General features: G+C 46.3%; 1 protein-coding gene across 2 annotated transcripts in view; it reads left to right on the top strand.

Annotated features, from left to right (window-relative positions):
* Positions 1-23485, top strand: part of LOC106590582 (aristaless-related homeobox protein) — a 47479-nt gene that overhangs the window by 5999 nt on the left and 17995 nt on the right. For both annotated transcript variants that reach the window (XM_045710983.1, XM_014181695.2), the window contains exon 4: positions 2908-3221. In XM_045710983.1, the coding sequence (XP_045566939.1) occupies positions 2908-3221 (314 nt within the window). The remainder of the gene's footprint in view (positions 1-2907; positions 3222-23485) is intronic.

The following is a 23485-nucleotide window of genomic DNA, read 5'->3' as shown; positions in this document are numbered from 1 at the left end:
AGTCAAGTTCTCGACAATATCGACAAACCGGAAAGGCCCTTCCCCAAACTGTTGCCACAAAAGTTGGAAGCACAGAATCGTCTAGAATGTAGCATTAAGATGTTCCTTCACTGGAACAGTTCTTGTGCTGATGTTGCTTTCAGAAGCAGTTTGAAACTCAGTAGTGAATGTTGTAACTGAGGACAAATGATTTGTACGCGCTGTGCTTTAGCACTCGGCAGTCCTGTTCTGTGAGATTGTGTGGCCTACCACTTTGCAGCTGAGTCATTGTTGCTCCTAGATGTTTCCACTTCACAATGACAGCATTTACAGTTGACCGGGGCAGCTCTAGCAGGGCATACATACATTTGACGAACTGACTTGTTGGAAAGGTAGCATCCTATGATGGTGCCACGTTAAACGTCACTGAGATCTTCATTCCGGGCCATTCTACTGGCAATGTTTGTGTATGGAGTTTGCATGGCTGTGTCCTTGATTTTATACACCTGTCGACAACGGGTGTGGCTGAAATAGCCAAATCCCCTAATTTGAAAGGGGGTCCACATACTACCTAGCTAGCTAGCTAATGTTAGCTAGCTAACGTTAGCTAGCTGAAGTTGACACAAGCCACTTCGGTCTGCTCTAAATTGATCGTATATGTCTTGTAGTGAGACAGAAAAACATCACCCAGATAATAATTGACAGGTATGTTTTCACCATTACTACAGATAAATGTCTTGATTCTATCAGTTCAAAAGATATGACCCATATATTAACATATATCACACTTTACACATACCTGTAAATCAAATTGTGGGCCGTACTCATGAGCCACTAAACCTAATGAGAATGCCAGTGTTGTATCAAACAGCCCGTTCCATCTCATCCCATGATGCTCTATTGGATTGCGGTCTGGGGACTGACCAGGTCTGGGGACTGACCAGGTCTGGGGACTGACCAGGTCTGGGGACTGAGCAGGTTTGGGAACTGACCAGGTCTGGGGACTGACCAGGTTTGGGAACTGACCAAGTTTGGGAACTGACCAGGTTTGGGGACTGACCAGGTTTGGGAACTGACCAGGTCTGGGGACTGACCAGGTCTGGGGACTGACCAGGTCTGGGGACTGATCAGGTTTGGGGACTGACCAGGTCTGGGGACTGACCAGGTCTGGGGACTGACCAGGTTTGGGGACTGACCAGGTCTGGGGACTGACCAGGTTTGGGGACTGACCAGGTCTGGGGACTGACCAGGTTTGGGAACTGACCAGGTCTGGGGACCAGGTCTGGGGACTGACCAGGTTTGGGGACTGACCAGGTTTGGGAACTGACCAGGTCTGGGGACTGACCAGGTCTGGGGACTGATCAGGTTTGGGAACTGACCAGATTTGGGGACTGACCAGGTCTGGGGACTGACCAGGTCTGGGGACTGACCAGGTCTGGGGATTGATCAGGTTTGGGGACTGACCAGGTCTGGGGACTGACCAGGTCTGGGGACTGACCAGGTCTGGGGACTGACCAGGTTTGGGAACTGACCAGGTCTGGGGACTGACCAGGTCTGGGGACTGATCAGGTTTGGGAACTGACCAGGTCTGGGGACTGACCAGGTCTGGGAACTGACCAGGTCTGGGGACTGACCAGGTCTGGGGACTGATCAGGTTTGGGAACTGACCAGGTCTGGGGACTGACCAGGTTTGGGGATTGACCAGGTCTGGGGACTGACCAGGTTTGGGGACTGACCAGGTCTGGGGACTGACCAGGTCTGGGGACTGACCAGGTCTGGGGACTGATCAGGTTTGGGAACTGACCAGGTCTGGGGACTGACCAGGTCTGGGGACTGACCAGGTTTGGGGACTGACCAGGTCTGGGGACTGACCAGGTTTGGGGACTGACCAGGTCTGGGGACTGACCAGGTCTGGGGACTGATCAGGTTTGGGGACTGACCAGGTCTGGGGACTGACCAGGTTTGGGGACTGACCAGGTCTGGGGACTGACCAGGTCTGGGGACTGACCAGGTCTGGGGACTGACCAGGTTTGGGGACTGACCAGGTCTGGGGACTGACCAGGACACTCAAGTAAACTGAACTCACTGTAATGTTCCAGGTGATGTTTTTCCACTCCTCAATTGTCCAGTGTTGGTGATGGCGTTCCCACTGGAGCCGCTTCTTCTTGTTTTTAGCTGATAGGAGTGGAACCCGGTGTGGTCGTCTGCTGCAATAACCCATCCATGACTAGGATTGAGGAGTTGTGCTCACCGTGATGGCGTTCTGCACACCACTGTTGTACTGTACCGTTATTTGTCTGTTTGTGACCCACCTGTTAACTTGCACGATTCTTGCCATTCTCCTTCGACCTCTCTCATCAACAAGCTGTTCTCGCCCACAGGACTGCCGCTGACTGGATGTTTTGTGTTTGTCGCACCATTCTCAGTAAACCCTAGACACTGTTGTGCGTGAAAAGCCCAGGAAGCCGGCCGTTTCTGAGATAGTGGATCCAGCGTGCCTGGCAACGACGATCATACCACTCTCAGTCACTTAGGTCACTCGTTTTACCCATTCTAATGGTCAATGGAACAGTAACTGAAGGCCTCGATGCCTGTCTGTCTGCTTAAAATAACAAGCCACAGCCAAGTGACTCACTGTCTGTAGGAGCGATCCATTCTAGTGAACAGGGTGTTGTACCTAATAAATACAAATACAAATATCCAATAATCTGCACGGTGAGTGTATGTTACAGCGTCTCTGCTGTAAAGAAAAATTACAGTATTAAGCTGGCAACTCTGGTGGTGGTATAATGCTGTACATTAACAGGGAAAAGTTTTTCAGAGTATTCTATGCTCTTCACTCAATCTACAGAAACTAAACTTACATAATTACATGTAGCCGAAATGTTCTAGCTAACCTCTGACCTCACTCCCACTGTCTTTCCACAGGTGTGGTTTCAGAATCGTCGTGCTAAGTGGCGTAAGCGTGAGAAGGCTGGTGTCCAGACACACCCCTCTGGCCTCCCTTTCCCCGGTCCCCTTTCTGCCACGCACCCCCTCAGCCACTACCTGGATGGGGTTCCCTTCTCCACACATCACCACCCCGCCATGGAGTCTGCCTGGACCGTCGCATTTCCTGGTCTAGCTCCTCACCATAGCAACCACTCACCCCAGCACCAAGGGACACCGCTGGGCCTTGGAACATTCCTAGGTGCAACTGCCATGTTCCGTCACCCCACCTTCATCGGGCCCACCTTCGGCAGGTGAGATAATAGGTACCTCTACCTAAGTAACCCTGTATACCCATAGATGTAGACAGAGGAGCTCAAAAAACAATAAAATCATGGGCAGCGTCATTGAGGAATTTAACCATTTACAATAATAACAATTGGGTGAGGCATCCTAAGGGTTAAGGAAGGATCACATAATTAAATCCAGGTCACCAGGAGGAATCAGCCAATGAATTATATTCTACCTATAACACCACCTCACACCCGTACTGTCCACTACAACACCAACACGTCTGTACTGTCCTCTACCTATAAAAACACCACAAACCTGTACTGTCCTCTATAACACCCCCTCACACCTGTACTGTCCTCTATAACACCACCTCACACCTGTATTGTCCTCTGTAAAACCACCTCACACCTGTACTGTTCTCTACCTATAATACCACCTCACACCTGTACTGTCCTCTATAACACCACCTCACACCTGTACTGTCCTCTACCTATAAAACCACCACACACCTGTACTGTCCTCTATAACACCACCTCACACCTGTACTGTCCTCTATAACACCACCTCACACCTGTACTGTCCTCTATAACACCACCTCACACCTGTACTGTTCTCTACCATAATACCACCTCACACCTGTACTGTCCTCTATAACACCACCTCACACCTGTACTGTCCTCTATAACACCACCTCACACCTGTACTGTCCTCTATAACACCCCCTCACACCTGTACTGTCCTCTATAACACCACCTCACACCTGTACTGTCCTCTATAACACCACCTCACACCTGTACTGTCCTCTACCTATAACACCACCTCACACCTGTACTGTCCTCTACCTATAATACCACCTCACACCTGTACTGTCCTCTACCTATAACACCACCTCACACCTGTACTGTCCTCTATAACACCACCTCACACCTGTATTGTCCTCTGTAAAACCACCTCACACCTGTACTGTTCTCTACCTATAATACCACCTCACACCTGTACTGTCCTCTACCTATAATACCACCTCACACCTGTACTGTCCTCTACCTATAATACCACCTCACACCTGTACTGTCCTCTACCTATAATACCACCTCACACCTGTACTGTCCTCTACCTATAATACCACCTCACACCTGTACTGTCCTCTACCTATAATACCACCTCACACCTGTACTGTCCTCTACCTATAATACCACCTCACACCTGTACTGTCCTCTACCTATAATACCACCTCACACCTGTACTGTCCTCTACCTATAATACCACCTCACACCTGTACTGTCCTCTACCTATAACACCACCTCACATCTGTACTGTCCTCTACCTATAATACCACCTCACACCTGTACTGTCCTCTATAACACCACCTCACACCTGTAATGTCCTCTACCTATAATACCACCTCACACCTGTACTGTCCTCTACCTATAATACCACCTCACACCTGTACTGTCCTCTACCTATAATACCACCTCACACTTGTACTGTCCTCTATAACACCACCTCACACCTGTACAGTCCTCTACCTATAATACCACCTCACATCTGTACTGTCCTCTACCTATAATACCACCTCACACCTGTACTGTCCTCTACCTATAATACCACCTCACACCTGTACTGTCCTCTACCTATAATACCACCTCACACTTGTACTGTCCTCTATAATACCACCTCACACCTGTACTGTCCTCTACCTATAATACCACCTCACACCTGTACTGTTCTCTACCTATAATACCAACTCACACCTGTACTGTCCTCTACCTATAATACCACCTCACACCTGTACTGTCCTCTACCTATAATACCACCTCACACCTGTATTGTCCTCTATAACATCACCTCACACCTGTACAGTCCTCTACCTATAATACCAACTCACACCTGTACTGTCCTCTACCTATAATACCACCTCACACCTGTACTGTCCTCTACCTATAATACCACCTCACATCTGTACTGTCCTCTACCTATAATACCACCTCACACCTGTACTGGCCTCTACCTATAATACCACCTCACACCTGTACTGTCCTCTACCTACAACACCACCTCACACCTGTACTGTCCACTACCTATAATACCACCTCACACCTTTACAGTCCTCTACCTATAATACCACCTCACACCTGTACTGTCCTCTACCTACAACACCAACTCACACCTTTACTGTCCTCTACCTATAATACCACCTCACACCTGTACTGTCCTCTATAACACCACCTCACACCTGTATTGTCCTCTACCTATAAAAACACCACAAACCTGTAGTGTCCTCTATAACACCACCTCACACCTGTACTGTCCTCTATAACATCACCTCACACCTGTACAGTCCTCTACCTATAATACCAACTCACACCTGTACTGTCCTCTACCTATAATACCACCTCACACCTGTACTGTCCTCTATAACACCACCTCACACCTGTATTGTCCTCTATAACATCACCTCACACCTGTACAGTCCTCTACCTATAATACCAACTCACACCTGTACTGTCCTCTACCTATAATACCACCTCACACCTGTACTGTCCTCTACCTATAAAACCACCTCACACCTGTACTGTCCTCTACCTATAATACCACCTCACACCTGTACTGTCCTCTACCTACAACACCACCTCACACCTTTACTGTCCTCTACCTATAATACCAACTCACACCTTTACTGTCCTCTACCTATAATACCACCTCACACCTGTACTGTCCTCTATAACACCACCTCACACCTGTATTGTCCTCTATAACACCACCTCACACCTGTACAGGCCTCTACCTATAATACCACCTCACAACTGTACTGTCCTCTACCTATAATACCACCTCACACCTGTACTGTCCACTACCTATAATACCACCTCACACCTGTACTGTTCTCTACCTATAATACCAACTCACACCTGTACTGTCCTCTACCTATAATACCACCTCACACCTGTACTGGCCTCTACCTATAATACCACCTCACACCTGTACTGTCCTCTACCTACAACACCACCTCACACCTGTACTGTCCTCTACCTATAATACCACCTCACACCTGTACTGTCCTCTACCTATAAACCCACCTCACACCTGTACTGTCTTCTACCTATAATACCACCTCACACCTGTACTGTCCTCTACCTATAATACCACCTCACACCTTTACTGTCCTCTACCTATAATACCACCTCACACCTGTACTGTCCTCTACCTATAATACCACCTCACACCTGTACTGTCCTCTATAACACCACCTCACACCTGTACAGTCCTCTACCTATAATACCACCTCACACCTGTACTGTCCTCTACCTATAATACCACCTCACACCTGTACTGTCCTCTATAACACCACCTCACACCTGTACTGTCCTCTATAACACCACCTCACACCTGTACTGTCCTCTATAACACCACCTCACACCAGTACTGTCCTCTACCTATAATACCACCTCACACCTGTACTGTCCTCTATAACACCACCTCACACCTGTACTGTCCTCTACCTATAATACCACCTCACACCTGTACTGTCCTCTACAACACCACCTCACACCTGTACTGTCCTCTACCTATAACAACACCTCACACCTGTACTGTCCTCTACCTATAATACCACCTCACATCTGTACTGTCCTCTACCTATAATACCACCTCACACCTGTACTGTCCTCTGCAACACCACCTCACACCTTTACTGTCCTCTACCTATAATACCACCTCACACCTGTACTGTCCACTACCTATAATACCACCTCACACCTGTACTGTCCTCTACCTATAATACCACCTCACACCTGTACTGTCCTCTACCTATAATACCACCTCACACCTGTACTGTCCTCTACCTATAACACCACCTCACACCTGTACAGTCCTCTACCTATAATACCACCTCACAACTGTACTGTCATCTACCTATAATCCCACCTCACACCTGTATTGTCCTCTATAACATCACCTCACACCTGTACAGTCCTCTACCTATAATACCACCTCACACCTGTACTGTCCTCTACCTATAATACCACCTCACACCTGTACTGTCCTCTACCTATAATATCACCTCACACCTGTACTGTCCTCTACCTATAATATCACCTCACACTTGTACTGTCCTCTATAATACCACCTCACACCTGTAATGTCCTCTATAACACCACCTCACACCTTTACTGTCCTCTACCTATAATACCACCTCACCCCTGTAATGTCCTCTATAACACCACCTCACACCTGTACTGTCCTCTACCTATAATACCACCTCACATCTGTACTGTCCTCTACCTATAATACCACCTCACATCTGTACTGTCCACTACCTATAATACCACCTCACACCTGTACTGTCCTCTATCTATAACACCACCTCACACCTGTACTGTCCTCTACCTATAATACCACCTCACACCTGTACTGTCCTCTACCTATAAACCCACCTCACACCTGTACTGTCCTCTACCTATAATACCACCTCACACCTGTACTGTCCTCTACCTATAATACCACCTCACACCTGTACTGTCCTCTACCTATAATACCACCTCACAACTGTACTGTCCTCTACCTATAATACCACCTCACACCTGTACTGTCCTCTACCTATAATACCACCTCACACCTGTATTGTCCTCTATAACACCACCTAACACCTGTACAGTCCTCTACCTATAATACCACCTCACACCTGTACTGTCCTCTACCTATAATACCACCTCACACCAGTACTGTCCTCTATAACACCACCTCACACCTGTAATGTCCTCTATAACACCACCTCACACCTGTACTGTCCTCTATAACACCACCTCACACCTGTACTGTCCTCTACCTATAATATCACCTAAATCCTGTACTGTCCTCTATAACACCACCTCACACCTGTACTGTCCTCTACCTATAATACCACCTCACACCTGTACTGTCCTCTACAACACCACCTCACACCTGTACTGTCCTCTACCTATAACAACACCTCACACCTGTACTGTCCTCTACCTATAATACCACCTCACACCTGTACTGTCCTCTACCTATAATACCACCTCACACCTGTACTGTCCTCTACCTATAATACCACCTCACACCTGTACTGTCCACTACCTATAATACCACCTCACACCTGTACTGTCCTCTACCTATAATACCACCTCACACCTGTACTGTCCTCTACCTATAATACCACCTCACACCTGTACTGTCCTCTACCTATAACACCACCTCAGACCTGTACAGTCCTCTACCTATAATACCACCTCACAACTGTACTGTCATCTACCTATAATCCCACCTCACACCTGTATTGTCCTCTATAACATCACCTCACACCTGTACAGTCCTCTACCTATAATACCACCTCTCACCTGTACTGTCCTCTACCTATAATACCACCTCACACCTGTACTGTCCTCTACCTATAATACCACCTCACACCTGTACTGTCCTCTACCTATAATACCACCTCACATCTGTACTGTCCTCTACCTATAATACCACCTCACACCTGTATTGTCCTCTATAACACCACCTCACCCCTGTAATGTCCTCTATAACACCACCTCACACCTGTACTGTCCTCTACCTATAATACCACCTCACATCTGTACTGTCCTCTACCTATAATACCACCTCACACCTGTACTGTCCTCTACCTATAATACCACCTCACATCTGTACTGTCCTCTACCTATAACACCACCTCACATCTGTACTGTCCACTACCTATAATACCACCTCACACCTGTACTGTCCTCTATCTATAATACCTTCTCACACCTGTATTGTCCTCTATAACCCCACCTCACCCCTGTAATGTCCTCTATAACACCACCTCACACCTGTACTGTCCTCTACCTATAATACCACCTCACATCTGTACTGTCCTCTACCTATAATACCACCTCACACCTGTACTGTCCTCTACCTATAATACCACCTCACACCTGTACTGTCCTCTACCTATAATACCACCTCACACCTGTACTGTCCTCTACCTATAATACCACCTCACATCTGTACTGTCCTCTACCTATAACACCACCTCACATCTGTACTGTCCACTACCTATAATACCACCTCACACCTGTACTGTCCTCTATCTATAACACCACCTCACACCTGTACTGTCCTCTACCTATAATACCACCTCACACCTGTATTGTCCTCTATAACACCACCTAACACCTGTACAGTCCTCTACCTATAATACCACCTCACACCTGTACTGTCCTCTACCTATAATACCACCTCACACCTGTACTGTCCTCTATAACACCACCTCACACCTGTAATGTCCTCTATAACACCACCTCACACCTGTACTGTCCTCTACCTATAATATAACCTAAATCCTGTACTGTCCTCTACAACACCACCTCACACCTGTACTGTCCTCTACAACACCACCTCACACCTGTACTGTCCTCTACCTATAATACCACCTCACACCTTTACTGTCCTCTACCTATAATACCACCTCACACCTGTACTGTCCTCTGCCTATAATACCACCTCACATCTGTACTGTCCTCTACCTATAATACCATCTCACATATGTACTGTCCTCTACCTATAATACCACCTCACACCTGTACTGTCCTCTACCTATAATACCACCTCACACCTGTACTGTCCTCTACCTATAAACCCACCTCACACCTGTACTGTCTTCTACCTATAATACCACCTCACACCTGTACTGTCCTCTACCTATAATACCACCTCACACCTGTACTGTCCTCTACCTATAATACCACCTCACACCTGTACTGTCCTCTACCTATAATACCACCTCACACCTGTACTGTCCTCTACCTATAATACCACCTCACACCTGTATTGTCCTCTATAACACCACCTAACACCTGTACAGTCCTCTACCTATAATACCACCTCACACCTGTACTGTCCTCTACCTATAATACCACCTCACACCAGTACTGTCCTCTATAACACCACCTCACACCTGTAATGTCCTCTATAACACCACCTCACACCTGTACTGTCCTCTATAACACCACCTCACAAATGTACTGTCCTCTACCTATAATATCACCTAAATCCTGTACTGTCCTCTATAACACCACCTCACACCTGTACTGTCCTCTACCTATAATACCACCTCACACCTGTACTGTCCTCTATCTATAATACCTTCTCACACCTGTATTGTCCTCTATAACCCCACCTCACCCCTGTAATGTCCTCTATAACACCACCTCACACCTGTACTGTCCTCTACCTATAATACCACCTCACATCTGTACTGTCCTCTACCTATAATACCACCTCACACCTGTACTGTCCTCTACCTATAATACCACCTCACACCTGTACTGTCCTCTACCTATAATACCACCTCACACCTGTACTGTCCTCTAACTATAATACCACCTCACATCTGTACTGTCCTCTACCTATAACACCACCTCACATCTGTACTGTCCACTACCTATAATACCACCTCACACCTGTACTGTCCTCTATCTATAACACCACCTCACACCTGTACTGTCCTCTACCTATAATACCACCTCACACCTGTATTGTCCTCTATAACACCACCTAACACCTGTACAGTCCTCTACCTATAATACCACCTCACACCTGTACTGTCCTCTACCTATAATACCACCTCACACCTGTACTGTCCTCTACAACACCACCTCACACCTGTACTGTCCTCTACCTATAATACCACCTCACACCTTTACTGTCCTCTACCTATAATACCACCTCACACCTGTACTGTCCTCTGCCTATAATACCACCTCACATCTGTACTGTCCTCTACCTATAATACCACCTCACACCTGTACTGTCCTCTACCTATAATACCCCCTCACATCTGTATTGTCCTCTACCTATAACACCACCTCACATCTGTACTGTCCACTACCTATAATACCACCTCACACCTGTACTGTCCTCTATCTATAACACCACCTCACACCTGTACTGTCCTCTACCTATAATACCACCTCACACCTGTACTGTCCTCTACCTATAAACCCACCTCACACCTGTACTGTCTTCTACCTATAATACCACCTCACACCTGTACTGTCCTCTACCTATAATACCACCTCACACCTGTACTGTCCTCTACCTATAATACCACCTCACACCTGTACTGTCCTCTACCTATAATACCACCTCACACCTGTACTGTCCTCTACCTATAAACCCACCTCACACCTGTACTGTCTTCTACCTATAATACCACCTCACACCTGTACTGTCCTCTACCTATAACACCACCTCACACCTTTACTGTCCTCTACCTATAATACCACCTCACACCTGTACTGTCCTCTACCTATAATACCACCTCACACCTGTATTGTCCTCTATAACACCACCTAACACCTGTACAGTCCTCTACCTATAATACCACCTCACACCTGTACTGTCCTCTACCTATAATACCACCTCACACCAGTACTGTCCTCTATAACACCACCTCACACCTGTAATGTCCTCTATAACACCACCTCACACCTGTACTGTCCTCTATAACACCACCTCACACCAGTACTGTCCTCTACCTATAATACCACCACCTCACACCTGTACTGTCCTCTACCTATAATACCACCTCACACCTGTACTGTCCTCTACAACACCACCTCACACCTGTACTGTCCTCTACCTATAACAACACCTCACACCTGTACTGTCCTCTACCTATAATACCACCTCACATCTGTACTGTCCTCTACCTATAATACCACCTCACACCTGTACTGTCCTCTGCAACACCACCTCACACCTTTACTGTCCTCTACCTATAATACCACCTCACACCTGTACTGTCCACTACCTATAATACCACCTCACACCTGTACTGTCCTCTACCTATAATACCACCTCACACCTGTACTGTCCTCTACCTATAATACCACCTCACACCTGTACTGTCCTCTACCTATAACACCACCTCACACCTGTACAGTCCTCTACCTATAATACCACCTCACAACTGTACTGTCATCTACCTATAATCCCACCTCACACCTGTATTGTCCTCTATAACATCACCTCACACCTGTACTGTCCTCTACCTATAATACCACCTCACACCTGTACTGTCCTCTACCTATAATACCACCTCACACCTGTACTGTCCTCTACCTATAATACCACCTCACACCTGTACTGTCCTCTACCTATAATACCACCTCACACCTGTACTGTCCTCTCCTATAATACCACCTCACACCTGTACTGTCCTCTACCTATAATACCACCTCACACCTGTACTGTCCTCTACCTATAATACCACCTCACACCTGTACTGTCCTCTACCTATAATACCACCTCACACCTGTACTGTCCCCTACCTATAATACCACCTCACACCTGTACTGTCCTCTACCTATAATACCACCTCACACCTGTACTGTCCTCTACCTATAACACCACCTCACACCTGTACTGTCCTCTACCTATAATACCACCTCACACCTGTACTGTCCACTACCTATAATACCACCTCACACCTGTACTGTCCTCTACCTATAATACCACCTCACACCTGTACTGTCCTCTACCTATAATACCACCTCACACCTGTACTGTCCTCTACCTATAACACCACCTCACACCTGTACAGTCCTCTACCTATAATACCACCTCACAACTGTACTGTCATCTACCTATAATCCCACCTCACACCTGTATTGTCCTCTATAACATCACCTCACACCTGTACAGTCCTCTACCTATAATACCACCTCACACCTGTACTGTCCTCTACCTATAATACCACCTCACACCTGTACTGTCCTCTACCTATAATACCACCTCACACCTGTACTGTCCTCTACCTATAATACCACCTCACACCTGTACTGTCCTCTACCTATAATACCACCTCACACCTGTACTGTCCTCTACCATAACACCACCTCACACCTGTACTGTCCTCTACCTATAATACCACCTCACACCTGTAATGTCCTCTATAACACCACCTCACACCTGTACTGTCCTCTACCTATAATACCACCTCACACCTGTACTGTCCTCTACCTATAATACCACCTCACACCTGTACTGTCCTCTACCTATAACACCACCTCACACCTGTACTGTCCTCTACCTATAATACCACCTCACACCTGTACTGTCCTCTACCTATAATACCACCTCACACCTGTACTGTCCTCTACCTATAATACCACCTCACAACTGTACTGTCCTCTACCTATAATACCACCTCACACCTGTACTGTCCTCTACCTATAATACCACCTCACACCTGTATTGTCCTCTATAACACCACCTCACACCTGTACAGTCCTCTACCTATAATACCACCTCACACCTGTACTGTCCTCTACCTATAATACCACCTCACACCTGTACTGTCCTCTACCTATAATACCACCTCACACCTGTACTGTCCTCACCTATAACACCACCTCACACCTGTACTGTCCTCTACCTATAACACCACCTCACACCTGTACTGTCCTCTACCTATAATACCACCTCACACCTGTACTGTCCTCTACCATAACACCACCTCACACCTGTACTGTCCTCTACCTATAATACCACCTCACACCTGTACTGTCCTCTACCTAAACACCACCTCACACCTGTACTGTCCTCTACCTATAATACCACCTCACACCTGTACTGTCCTCTACCTATAATACCACCTCACACCTGTACTGTCCTCTACCTATAATACCACCTCACACCTGTACTGTCCTCTACCTATAATACCACCTCACACCTGTACTGTCCTCTACCTATAATACCACCTCACACCTGTACTGTCCTCTACCTATAATACCACCTCACACCTGTACTGTCCTCTACCTATAACACCACCTCACACCTGTACTGTCCTCTACCTATAATACCACCTCACACCTGTACTGTCCTCTACCTATAACACCACCTCACACCTGTACTGTCCTCTACCTATAATACCACCTCACACCTGTACTGTCCTCTACCTATAATACCACCTCACACCTGTACTGTCCACTACCTATAATACCACCTCACACCTGTACTGTCCTCTACCTATAATACCACCTCACACCTGTACTGTCCTCTACCTATAATACCACCTCACACCTGTACTGTCCTCTACCTATAATACCACCTCACACCTGTACTGTCCTCTACCTATAATACCACCTCACACCTGTACTGTCCTCTACCTATAATACCACCTCACACCTGTACTGTCCTCTACAACACCACCTCACACCTGTACTGTCCTCTACCTATAACACCACCTCACACCTGTACTGTCCTCTACCTATAATACCACCTCACACCTGTACTGTCCTCTACAATACCACCTCACACCTGTACTGTCCTCTATCTATAATACCATCTCACACCTGTATTGTCCTCTATAACACCACCTCACCCCTGTAATGTCCTCTATAACACCACCTCACACCTGTACTGTCCTCTACCTATAATACCACCTCACATCTGTACTGTCCTCTACCTATAATACCACCTCACACCTGTACTGTCCTCTACCTATAATACCACCTCACACCTGTACTGTCCTCTACCTATAATACCACCTCACACCTGTACTGTCCTCTACCTATAATACCACCTCACACCTGTACTGTCCTCTACCTATAATACCACCTCACACCTGTACTGTCCTCTACCTATAATACCACCTCACACCTGTACTGTCCTCTACCTATAATACCACCTCACACCTGTACTGTCCTCTACCTATAATACCACCTCACACCTGTACTGTCCTCTACCTATAACACCACCTCACACCTGTACTGTCCTCTACCTATAATACCACCTCACACCTGTACTGTCCTCTATAACACCACCTCACACCTGTATTGTCCTCTACCTATAAAAACACCACAAACCTGTACTGTCCTCTATAACACCACCTCACACCTGTACTGTCCTCTATAACATCACCTCACACCTGTACAGTCCTCTACCTATAATACCAACTCACACCTGTACTGTCCTCTACCTATAACACCACCTCACACCTGTACTGTCCTCTATAACACCACCTCACACCTGTATTGTCCTCTATAACATCACCTCACACCTGTACAGTCCTCTACCTATAATACCAACTCACACCTGTACTGTCCTCTACCTATAATACCACCTCACACCTGTACTGTCCTCTATAACACCACCTCACACCTGTATTGTCCTCTATAACACCACCTCACACCTGTACTTTCCTCTCCCTATAAAACCACCTCACACCTGTACTGTCCTCTACCTATAATACCATCTCACACCTGTACTGTCCTCTACCTACAACACCACCTCACACCTTTACAGTCCTCTACCTATAATACCAACTCACACCTTTACTGTCCTCTACCTATAATACCACCTCACACCTGTACTGTCCTCTATAACACCACCTCACACCTGTATTGTCCTCTATAACACCACCTCACACCTGTACAGGCCTCTACCTATAATACCACCTCACACCTGTACTGTCCACTACCTATAATACCACCTCACACCTCTACTGTTCACTACCTATAATACCACCTCACACCTGTACTGTCCTCTACCTATAATACCACCTCACACCTGTACTGTCCTCTATAACACCACCTCACACCTGTACAGTCCTCTACCTATAATACCACCTCACAACTGTACTGTCCTCTACCTATAATACCACCTCACACCTGTACTGTCCACTACCTATAATACCACCTCACATCTGTACTGTCCTCTACCTATAATACCAACTCACACCTGTACTGTCCTCTACCTATAATACCACCTCACACCTGTACTGTCCTCTACCTATAATACCACCTCACACCTGTACTGTCCTCTACCTATAACACCACCTCACACCTGTACTGTCCTCTACCTATAATACCACCTCACACCTGTACTGTCCTCTACCTATAATACCACCTCACACCTGTACTGTCCTCTACCTATAATACCACCTCACACCTGTACTGTCCTCTACCTATAATACCACCTCACACCTGTACTGTCCTCTACCTATAATACCACCTCACACCTGTACTGTCCTCTACCTATAATACCACCTCACACCTGTACTGTCCTCTACCTATAATACCACCTCACACCTGTACTGTCCTCTACCTATAATACCACCTCACACCTGTACTGTCCTCTACCTATAATACCACCTCACACCTGTACTGTCCTCTACCTATAATACCACCTCACACCTGTACTGTCCTCTACCTATAATACCACCTCACACCTGTACTGTCCTCTACCTATAATACCACCTCACACCTGTACTGTCCTCTACCTATAACACCACCTCACATCTGTACTGTCCACTACCTATAATACCACCTCACACCTGTTCTGTCCTCTATCTATAATACCACCTCACACCTGTACTGTCCTCTACCTATAATACCACCTCACACCTGTACTGTCCTCTACCTATAATACCACCTCACACCTGTACTGTCCTCTACCTATAATACCACCTCACACCTGTACTGTCCTCTATAATACCACCTCACACCTGTACTGTCCTCTACAACACCACCTCTCACCTCTACTGTCCTCTATAACACCACCTCACACCTTTACTGTCCTCTACCTATAACACCACCTCACACCTGTACTGTCCTCTACCTATAATACCACCTCACATCTGTACTGTCCTCTAGCTATAATACCACCTCACACCTGTATTGTCCTCTATAACACCACCTCACCCCTGTAATGTCCTCTATAACACCACCTCACACCTGTACTGTCCTCTACCTATAATACCACCTCACATCTGTACTGTCCTCTACCTATAATACCACCTCACATCTGTACTGTCCTCTACCTATAATACCACCTCACACCTGTACTGTCCTCTACCTATAATACCACCTCACACCTGTACTGTCCTCTACCTATAACACCACCTCACACCTGTACTGTCCACTACCTATAATACCACCTCACACCTGTACTGTCCTCTACCTATAATACCACCTCACACCTGTACTGTCCTCTATAACACCACCTCACCCCTGTAATGTCCTCTATAACACCACCTCACACCTGTACTGTCCTCTACCTATAATACCACCTCACATCTGTACTGTCCTCTACCTATAATACCACCTCACACCTGTACTGTCCTCTACCTATAATACCACCTCACACCTGTACTGTCCTCTACCTATAATACCACCTCACACCTGTACTGTCCTCTACCTATAACACCACCTCACACCTGTACTGTCCTCTACCTATAATACCACCTCACACCTGTACTGTCCTCTACCTATAATACCACCTCACACCTGTACTGTCCACTACCTATAATACCACCTCACACCTTTACAGTCCTCTACCTATAATACCACCTCACACCTGTACTGTCCTCTACCTATAACACCACCTCACACCTGTACTGTCCTCTACCTATAATACCACCTCACACCTGTACTGTCCTCTATAACACCACCTCACACCTGTATTGTCCTCTACCTATAAAAACACCACAAACCTGTACTGTCCTCTATAACACCACCTCACACCTGTACTGTCCTCTATAACATCACCTCACACCTGTACAGTCCTCTACCTATAATACCAACTCACACCTGTACTGTCCTCTACCTATAACACCACCTCACACCTGTACTGTCCTCTATAACAACACCTCACACCTGTATTGTCCTCTATAACATCACCTCACACCTGTACAGTCCTCTACCTATAATACCAACTCACACCTGTACTGTCCTCTACCTATAATACCACCTCACACCTGTACTGTCCTCTATAACACCACCTCACACCTGTATTGTCCTCTATAACACCACCTCACACCTGTACTTTCCTCTCCCCTATAAAACCACCTCACACCTGTACTGTCCTCTACCTATAATACCACCTCACACCTGTACTGTCCTCTACCTACAACACCACCTCACACCTTTACAGTCCTCTACCTATAATACCAACTCACACCTTTACTGTCCCTACCTATAATACCACCCTCACACCTGTACTGTCCTCTATAACACCACCTCACACCTGTACTGTCCCCTATAATACCACCTCACACCTGTACAGGCCTCTACCTATAATACCACCTCACACCTGTACTGTCCACTACCTATAATACCACCTCACACCTCTACTGTTCACTACCTATAATACCACCTCACATCTGTACTCTCCTCTACCTATAATACCACCTCACACCTGTATTGTCCTCTATAACATCACCTCACACCTGTACAGTCCTCTACCTATAATACCAACTCACAACTGTACTGTCCTCTACCTATAATACCACCTCACACCTGTACTGTTCACTACCTATAATACCACCTCACATCTGTACTGTCCTCTACCTATAATACCAACTCACACCTGTACTGTCCTCTACCTATAATACCACCTCACACCTGTACTGTCCTCTACCTATAATACCACCTCACACCTGTACTGTCCTCTACCTATAATACCACCTCACACCTGTACTGTCCTCTACCTATAATACCACCTCACACCTGTACTGTCCTCTACCTATAATACCACCTCACACCTGTACTGTCCTCTACCTATAATACCACCTCACACCTGTACTGTCTTCTACCTATAATACCACCTCACACCTGTACTGTCCTCTACCTATAATACCACCTCACATCTGTACTGTTCTCTACCTATAATACCACCTCACACCTGTACTGGCCTCTACCTATAATACCACCTCACACCTGTACTGTCCTCTTCCTATAATACCACCTCACACCTGTACTGTCCTCTACCTATAATACCACCTCACACCTGTACTGTCCTCTACCTATAACACCACCTCACATCTGTACTGTCCACTACCTATAATACCACCTCACACCTGTTCTGTCCTCTATCAATAATACCACCTCACACCTGTACTGTCCTCTACCTATAATACCACCTCACACCTGTACTGTCCTCTACCTATAATACCACCTCACACCTGTACTGTCCTCTACCTATAATACCACCTCACACCTGTACTGTCCTCTATAACACCACCTCACACCTGTACTGTCCCCTACCTATAACACCACCTCTCACCTGTACTGTCCTCTATAACACCACCTCACACCTGTACTGTCCTCTACCTATAACACCACCTCACACCTGTACTGTCCTCTACCTATAATACCACCTCACACCTGTACTGTCCTCTATCTATAATACCACCTCACACCTGTATTGTCCTCTATAACACCACCTCACCCCTGTACTGTCCTCTATAACACCACCTCACACCTGTACTGTCCTCTACCTATAATACCACCTCACATCTGTACTGTCCTCTACCTATAATACCACCTCACACCTGTACTGTCCTCTACCTATAATACCACCTCACACCTGTACTGTCCTCTACCTATAATACCACCTCACACCTGTACTGTCCTCTACCTATAACACCACCTCACATCTGTACTGTCCTCTACCTATAATACCACCTCACACCTGTACTGTCCTCTACCTATAATACCACCTCACACCTGTACTGTCCTCTATAACACCACCTCACCCCTGTACTGTCCTCTATAACACCACCTCACACCTGTACTGTCCTCTACCTATAATACCACCTCACACCTGTACTGTCCTCTACCTATAATACCACCTCACACCTGTACTGTCCTCTACCTATAATACCACCTCACACCTGTACTGTCCTCTACCTATAATACCACCTCACACCTGTACTGTCCTCTACCTATAATACCACCTCACATCTGTACTGTCCTCTACCTATAACACCACCTCACATCTGTACTGTCCACTACCTATAATACCACCTCACACCTGTACTGTCCTCTATCTATAACACCACCTCACACCTGTACTGTCCTCTACCTATAATACCACCTCACACCTGTATTGTCCTCTATAACACCACCTAACACCTGTACAGTCCTCTACCTATAATACCACCTCACACCTGTACTGTCCTCTACCTATAATACCACCTCACACCTGTACTGTCCTCTATAACACCACCTCACACCTGTAATGTCCTCTATAACACCACCTCACACCTGTACTGTCCTCTACCTATAATATAACCTAAATCCTGTACTGTCCTCTATAACACCACCTCACACCTGTACTGTCCTCTACCTATAACACCACCTCACATCTGTACTGTCCACTACCTATAATACCACCTCACACCTGTTCTGTCCTCTATCAATAATACCACCTCACACCTGTACTGTCCTCTACCTATAATACCACCTCACACCTGTACTGTCCTCTACCTATAATACCACCTCACACCTGTACTGTCCTCTACCTATAATATCACCTCACACTTGTACTGTCCTCTATAATACCACCTCACACCTGTACTGTCCTCTACTAAACACCACCTCTCACCTCTACTGTCCTCTATAACACCACCTCACACCTGTACTGTCCTCTACCTATAATACCACCTCACACCTGTACTGTCCTCTACCTATAATACCACCTCACATCTGTACTGTCCTCTACCTATAATACCACCTCACACCTGTACTGTCCTCTATAACACCACCTCACCCCTGTACTGTCCTCTATAACACCACCTCACACCTGTACTGTCCTCTACCTATAATACCACCTCACATCTGTACTGTCCTCTACCTATAATACCACCTCACATCTGTACTGTCCTCTACCTATAATACCACCTCACACCTGTACTGTCCTCTACCTATAATACCACCTCACATCTGTACTGTCCTCTACCTATAACACCACCTCACACCTGTACTGTCCTCTACCTATAATACCAACTCACACCTGTACTGTCCTCTACCTACAACACCACCTCACACCTGTACTGTCCACTACCTATAATACCACCTCACACCTGTACAGTCCTCTACCTATAATACCACCTCACACCTGTACTGTCCTCTACCTACAACACCACCTCACACCTTTACTGTCCTCTACCTATAATACCACCTCACACCTGTACTGTCCTCTATAACACCACCTCACACCTGTATTGTCCTCTACCTATAAAAACACCACAAACCTGTACTGTCCTCTATAACACCACCTCACACCTGTACTGTCCTCTATAACACCACCTCACACCTGTACAGTCCTCTACCTATAATACCAACTCACACCTGTACTGTCCTCTACCTATAACACCACCTCACACCTGTACTGTCCTCTATAACACCACCTCACACCTGTATTGTCCTCTATAACATCACCTCACACCTGTACAGTCCTCTACCTATAATACCACCTCACACCTGTACTGTCCTCTACCTATAATACCACCTCACACCTGTACTGTCCTCTATAACACCACCTCACACCTGTATTGTCCTCTATAACATCACCTCACACCTGTACTTTCCTCTCCCTATAAAACCACCTCACACCTGTACTGTCCTCTACCTATAATACCATCTCACACCTGTACTGTCCTCTACCTACAACACCACCTCACACCTTTACAGTCCTCTACCTATAATACCACCTCACACCTTTACTGTCCTCTACCTATAATACCACCTCACACCTGTACTGTCCTCTATAACACCACCTCACACCTGTACTGTCCTCTATAACACCACCTCACACCTGTACAGGCCTCTACCTATAATACCACCTCACACCTGTACTGTCCACTACCTATAATACCACCTCACACCTGTACTGTCCTCTACCTATAATACCACCTCACATCTGTACTCTCCTCTACCTATAATACCACCTCACACCTGTATTGTCCTCTATAACACCACCTCACACCTGTACAGTCCTCTACCTATAATACCAACTCACACCTGTACTGTCCTCTACCTATAATACCACCTCACACCTGTACTGTTCACTACCTATAATACCACCTCACACCTGTACTGTCCTCTACCTATAATACCACCTCACACCTGTACTGTCCTCTACCTATAATACCACCTCACACCTGTACTGTCCTCTACCTATAATACCACCTCACACCTGTACTGTCCTCTACCTATAATACCACCTCACACCTGTACTGTCCTCTACCTATAATACCACCTCACACCTGTACTGTCCTCTACCTATAACACCACCTCACACCTGTACTGTCCTCTACCTATAATACCACCTCACACCTGTACTGTCTTCTACCTATAATACCACCTCACACCTGTACTGTCCTCTACCTATAATACCACCTCACATCTGTACTGTTCTCTACCTATAATACCACCTCACACCTGTACTGGCCTCTACCTATAATACCACCTCACACCTGTACTGTCCTCTTCCTATAATACCACCTCACACCTGTACTGTCCTCTACCTATAATACCACCTCACACCTGTACTGTCCTCTACCTATAATACCACCTCACACCTGTACTGTCCTCTACCTATAATACCACCTCACACCTGTACTGTCCTCTACCTATAATACCACCTCACAACTGTACTGTCCTCTACCTATAACACCACCTCACATCTGTACTGTCCACTACCTATAATACCACCTCACACCTGTTCTGTCCTCTATCAATAATACCACCTCACACCTGTACTGTCCTCTACCTATAATACCACCTCACACCTGTACTGTCCTCTACCTATAATACCACCTCACACCTGTACTGTCCTCTACCTATAATATCACCTCACACTTGTACTGTCCTCTATAATACCACCTCACACCTGTACTGTCCTCTACAACACCACCTCTCACCTCTACTGTCCTCTATAACACCACCTCACACCTTTACTGTCCTCTACCTATAACACCACCTCACACCTGTACTGTCCTCTACCTATAATACCACCTCACATCTGTACTGTCCTCTAGCTATAATACCACCTCACACCTGTATTGTCCTCTATAACACCACCTCACCCCTGTAATGTCCTCTATAACACCACCTCACACCTGTACTGTCCTCTACCTATAATACCACCTCACATCTGTACTGTCCTCTACCTATAATACCACCTCACATCTGTACTGTCCTCTACCTATAATACCACCTCACACCTGTACTGTCCTCTACCTATAATACCACCTCACATCTGTACTGTCCTCTACCTATAACACCACCTCACATCTGTACTGTCCACTACCTATAATACCACCTCACACCTGTACTGTCCTCTATCTATAATACCATCTCACACCTGTATTGTCCTCTATAACACCACCTCACCCCTGTAATGTCCTCTATAACACCACCTCACACCTGTACTGTCCTCTACCTATAATACCACCTCACATCTGTACTGTCCTCTACCTATAATACCACCT

This window comes from Salmo salar, chromosome ssa29 (assembly GCF_905237065.1).
Source record: "Salmo salar chromosome ssa29, Ssal_v3.1, whole genome shotgun sequence".
NCBI lineage: Eukaryota > Metazoa > Chordata > Actinopteri > Salmoniformes > Salmonidae > Salmo > Salmo salar.
This window is presented reverse-complemented; position numbering and strand designations above follow the sequence as displayed.